This window comes from Cyprinodon variegatus, unplaced genomic scaffold, assembly GCF_000732505.1.
Source record: "Cyprinodon variegatus isolate N-32 unplaced genomic scaffold, C_variegatus-1.0 Scaffold154, whole genome shotgun sequence".
Taxonomy (NCBI): Eukaryota; Metazoa; Chordata; class Actinopteri; order Cyprinodontiformes; family Cyprinodontidae; genus Cyprinodon; species Cyprinodon variegatus.
This window is the reverse complement of record NW_015150607.1, coordinates 112,711-118,710: the sequence shown is the minus strand read 5'-3', so window position 1 is coordinate 118,710 and position 6,000 is coordinate 112,711. Positions and strand designations below refer to the sequence as shown.

Here is a 6,000-nt window from a genome sequence, read left to right as displayed (position 1 = left end):
AAATACATAAAAAAATAGTAATGTCAATGTATCAATGGTTCACCTGAGGAAGGCACTTGATTTATGATTTGTTTTAAGGAGAGAGGGGATAAGGTGTATGTAGCTCAGATGTAAGGCTCTTTGAGTGGTCAGTATGATGAGAAAAATAGAGATAACTAACCAGCCACTTGTGTAGGAGGCAGAGAGCGTCAGCCTTCAACAACCTCTCACACTCCAGTATTCTTTACTAATGGTAAACAGCCAATGTCTACTGTAGGATCTGTCTGACATACTCATGAAATGCTTCCAAGCCATGACGGGAAGCTCCTTTGCGATGAAGCTCTGCCTGTCTGTAAGATGAAAAAATAAAATTGTCCATCTCCATCAATTAAATTCTGGAGAAATCTAAGCAAAGTCAGTCATAATCATAAAAGTTTATTACACCCGTAATTAAAAGGTAGAGAAATAACTGTATTTTCATAATTCTTTTAGTGAATACATCAGCATAAAAAAATCACTTTCTTGTAATTCTTCACCCAGAAAAGCCTCCTTTCCCAGTTAGTCAATTACAACACATCCGTTTCTGGCATCAAAAAGTTTATTTTCCATTTTTGGTGTCCAGTTTAACAAATCACAACTTCACAGGAACATTTCATGAGATTAAAAGTACATTGTGTTGAAGAATGTCCACATTTACAGCATCAAACAGATGGAACAATAGTCTCAAACATTATCATTTCACATTTGCAATGTCAGTCAAGGGCGTAAGCATATCACATGATGCTTTCTTAACAATATCCATAGAAAACTCCCAACATTTTGGATTTCACAGTTTCACATCAGGAGTCCAGAGAAGCTTCCTTTAATGACTTTTGTTTGACCAACAGTGATTGTCAACAGGCTTGGAGGATCATTTGGTGCAGAGAAAGAAGCCTTAAAGCGGCTCGCTTTATGTAACGTGTTGCTCTGCGAGCCCAGAAGTCGTCACATAAGTAGAAACCTCCATCCACTGGGCTAACAAACAAAGGTAATCCAGGCTGGCCACACTGCTGCAACTGACTCGTCAACAGAGGTGGTCAAAGGAAGGGTAAGAAACACGTTTGTGTGCGTTAAGTAGGAAGAAGAGCAAAGGAAGTAAGAGGTGGTAAAGGAAGATCAGCTGCAGCTGTTAGGGGATAAAAAAACGTCAACATTAAATCTGAGACCAGAGTGCAAAAACAAAACCAACCTTGAGTGTAAAGCATATGAAACAGAAGAAATGTGACATAGCAGCATCTTGCCTCCACCACAAAGCTCCAATCGGGATCATTCTGTTGAAGATAAAATGATGAGGTTAATCCGAACACAACAGCATTAAATGCAAAAATCATTTGCATTTAAACTACAACACAGGAAATGGACCATACCAATGGTTAGATATGTGATCCGACTATAAATCCACAACAAAATCTTTTTTTCTTTTGCACTAAACACTAGCTTTTAGATTATTTGTTCTAGAGGTTTTTTTTTGTGATCTTGAAAGCTTGTTTTTCCGTAACTTTTATGCGAAAAAGTGCTTACTTCCCTTGCATGCATGGATCTCCATGCTAGCTGCAGCTCTCTATCTTTCTGAGTGGCAGCAAACCCAAAAGAAAATAATAATACACTTCCAAACTGTCAAAATGATTTTCCCAGCCCTCTTTGATGACGAAAGTTGTTGCTCAAAGAGAAAGACAAACCCATCGATTTGTTCAGCTAGCTTCGTCTTTTTCTCAGAAATCAGTGAATAGCATGGGGAGACAAGAGTGAGCTGCATTCAGGCTGCAGGAGAGCGATAAAGAGCAGAGCTTTCAGCAGATAACAGGAAGGCTTATATGTGTATTATTTTATTCTCTTGAGCTTTCTCTTACATTTAGGGAGCACACCGATTTTGGGAAATGTTGGCATTGTTTTGCGATGCTACCTATGCTAATAGCTAACAAACATGTTGAATGTTGAAAAATGGTAAAACCCTGAACGCTTTCTTTTTTAGAAATCATAACTGTCAAACAAATATATGCAGGTAGGCACTGTGAATATTAAAAAAAGTGTTAGAAATTAGTTACAACAGTCTGATCAGTGACAAACAATCCTGTTTAGGTACCATTATGTTATCAAGCTAGGATAAAAAGAGTTACCACATGCTTAGCCATTGGTATGGTCACTTGGGCTTAAAGCCAATTAAGACTTTTGCTAATGCCTCTTTTAAGAGCTGGGATCAATCTGGAAACAAAAAAAAAGAAACATGAAATGAAAATTATATTGAAATGACAGCAGTTCTATAGAATATCCGAATCCTTTCACCTGATAAAAAAAACAAAAACAATTCATTAGTGGTTCTGAGGAATTAGCTATGTCACAACTTTGACCAATGCTGGCATAAACCTTCTGAAACCAAATGATAAACGGCTGACATAGCTTCTTAATTAAAGGTCAGAAAAAATAAATAAATAAATAAATAACCCCGCCCCCGAATAAAAAAATAAATAAAATCTACTGTAACCACATTATGTGGCCCAATATAGAAGTTGTTACTAGTTCAACTGCTCAGTGCAATATTTTCTATGCAATATTTCCACATCCAGTTTAAACATTCACAGTGTTCATGCAAGTAATTCTTCATCATAAAAGTACAAAAGATTCAATATGAATCTATGTCTGCCATTATTAAGACACAATGTCTGATAATATTATTGATATAAGCAGCATTGCTGTTACTCCTTTAAAATCCATAGGATTGGCTACCATATTAAAATTCAACACATAAAATACAGGAAATATGACACAGGTGAAGAGAAACCTTCAAATGGTTGAACTTAAAGGGAATAAAACATCTTGAAGTATACAATCTGAAGCTTCTTGTTTACAAGAAGGAATTTTGGAAACATTTGGCTTCATTTCCTCAGCTTATCCGATTGTAATAACTTCATGATATGCAACTGCTTTTCAAGTACCTCATTTCAATTAATTCCCAGCTAGAAAGCAAATACCACTAAACACTGCTGCATGCAAAATGGTCAAATTAAAAAAATTAATTTTTAAACAAGATTTTAGCTTAAAAAATAAAATAAGGATCTTAATCTAGGATGTCATCCAGATAAGCAGCAGATGGAATGTTTGATCAAAATATCCAAGATATTCATTTCAATTTAAAACTCCTTTTCTTGTTATTTAATTTCTTCCATCCGAATTAAATCCAAGTAAAGTTATTATTTGGGTCTATGTAATATGAGGCTGCACATCCGGATGTCACCATGATAAAGTTTCAGGATAATTCAGTGCAAAGTTTAGCAGCGAAGTAGGATGTTTTGAAATATCTTAGCCTAAAAAAAAAAAAATTTATAAAAACAGTTTAATACTGACATAGGAAATGTTTCCATAAGTATTAATATGATACTGTGGGAAAATATCCACAAACTTACAGCTTCTGCAAAGTACAAAAGATTAAAATGTGTCACACATATAAAGAGACGTCATTGTAAAAGGCACCAGACACATGAACATCACACATAACCAAGCACACATATTAGAGCTAAAGTTTAACCGGCTTCACATACCAGCATGTTTACGGTATATTGGCCATGTTTTTATTGGTATTTTTCGTTTTCTTTTAAATGCTTTTTTAAGACATGAACAGAAATGTGCTCCAGCTGTTTGTCATTCTAACTCTAGTATAGATACACACCACTTGTAAAAAAAGATTCTCTCTAGACATATCTGTTCAGCCTTTACATATAAAAATCTAACTTGTTATAACATGACTAACACAAGGAAAGGAGGAAAAAAAAAAAAAAAGTTGAAAGGCTTAATAAAGAGTGACATGTCTGGTTTAACTTATATACATGACCAATACAAATATAATGGTTGCCCCCCTCAACATTTGCCAATAATGAATTTTGGAAGTTTAGTTGCCATCTTCCGTAATAAAGAAGGCAGGATCAGTTTTTGTGCGATACAAACAAACATGTAGTGGAGAAGTAATGGAAATTAAACTTACTTAAATTTAAAGAAATTTCAAGAGTCGATTCATGGGAGAACACTATTTTAGAAATTTTAGGCATCCCTGATTTCAGTTATAATTTCATAAAAGATAGAAAACTTTGGGAAAGCATAAAGTGATGTATCAAAATAGTGTAGAAATGGGAGTCATTTCCCTTTTTTTTTTTTTTACTGAACTTCTATTTCTGTATTCTTAGGGTATCAGGAAGCATCCAATTTATAGAAAAACACATGTCTTCATACTAAAACAATCAGTAATAATTTGAAATCCCAGTTGAGGATCCTCCTCAGTTCCAACCTTTACAGAAAATTTCAAAATCTCAAATCTGCAGCTAAAAAAACATTATAAGGAATGGATCTGCCCTGTACATCTTGCATTAAAACAATTTCCTCCAATCTTCCAAACATATTTGCTAACTTAAAGAAATCAAGTTCCTCAAATTATAATTATCATAATAACTCTCTTCATCTTAGCAACTCTATAATCTGACCAACTATCATACCACCGGCAAACTAAAGATTGATCCCCCAACGCCGCCCAGTCCACAGCTAAAAGACCAAATTACATTCAGAGGGAAAAACATTTAAACTCTAAATCCAGAAAACTCTGAGAGCCAGAGAATCCACACAGTATTTACAAACTCAACAAAGTGTTTGGTATTCTGAAATGTAACTTTGCTTCAGTTGCTGCTACATCAAACACCCATCCAGTCCTCTGTGTCTGCATGCATCATCCCCACAAGATGGCGCCAATGGCCAGAAATGGAACCCAAAAGCAGGTTCAGGCTGAAACCACCAAAGGGATAAAACAGTGCCATCTACTGAGAGGGAGTAAAAATGACGCCAGCAACAGCCACAACTATCTGCATGAAACTAAAGCATAAAATAGCAAAAAAGCAACAAGATGCCACAGCTAGATAACAATCAGGTGTCCTTTTGTGTTTATTAAAGGTAACTAAATGAGGAGGGCAGCAACCATTATCTCATGAAAAGATTTTACCAGTGTCCTTATGAAACAGGGAAAAAGAAAGTTCTCAAACATCAGAGGAGTCAGTATTTAGTGTCTGTTCAAAGATATTTTACATCTAGAGCCTCTTGGTAGGCAAAGTTAAACACACGCATGCACACAGCTATCTTTGTGTTCACTTGTCCAGGCAGGAGGGAGACGAATGATGAAATCTGCGACGAGACGACGAGCGAGTTGAAATAATCCCACAACCGTGTAGAGCAGAGCAAGGTACAAGAAACTCCCACACAAAACCAGGGGAAAGAGACCCTTCGGTGAATCGGTGGCGCTCCTCATCCGTCAATCAGCGACACGTCAATGTGGGACAAATCAATCATGTGCCTGTGTAGCAACGGTGATATTATTGTTTGAACCCCTGACTGATGAGATATATAAGACACTGTGCAACAGCTAAAATGAAACCATCACAGACTATCAGTGTTTGTAATCGTTTCATTATGCAAACAAAGATGGTGGGAAGGTGAGTATCGATTACCTATGGAAGCTCATTTGGAAGCTTGCTGCATGCTGGGGGTTGGAAAATTTAGCAATTGCTTTTCTCTGCTGGGGCATCATTTTAAACATCTGCAGGAGACAGAGAAGGACAGGACAAAGTGAATAGAGTGAGATACTTATCAAATACACAGGAGAATGAGACGCAATCTGGTATTATTTATTCAACTTCCACATCATCCCAACAGAGGACGCTATGAGATCGCTTTTTTCTTTTTAAACTGCAGAGGGTTAAATTTCATTTCCATTGAACTTTTTTCATGTTTTTACACATTGACACCACAAACATCAATGTTTTTTTAAGAAATATATACAACAAAAGTAGACCAAAGTAAAGTTGAAGGAAAATTATCGATATTTAAAAATAGCATTTTTTTTTTAAACAAATAAAAATTTTAAATTGTAACTGTGTTTGACATTCCAGAGAAAGTGATGTTTTTGCTAAATAAATCAAGCTCAATTAGATTAGTATTTTTGAGAATATT

At 35.7% G+C, this 6,000-nt stretch overlaps 1 protein-coding gene across 2 annotated transcripts in view; it reads right to left on the bottom strand.

The window, feature by feature from the left end:
• Positions 1 to 1,489: 1,489 nt before the first annotated feature.
• The window catches only part of rbm33 (RNA binding motif protein 33), a 50,407-nt gene continuing 45,896 nt past the window's right edge, over positions 1,490 to 6,000 (bottom strand). For both annotated transcript variants that reach the window (XM_015377461.1, XM_015377462.1), the window contains exons 18-19: positions 5,499 to 5,587; positions 1,490 to 5,344 (exon numbers count right to left, since the gene is read on the bottom strand). In XM_015377461.1, coding sequence (XP_015232947.1) covers positions 5,296 to 5,344; positions 5,499 to 5,587 — 138 coding nt within the window. In that variant the 3' untranslated portion in view covers positions 1,490 to 5,295. The remainder of the gene's footprint in view (positions 5,345 to 5,498; positions 5,588 to 6,000) is intronic.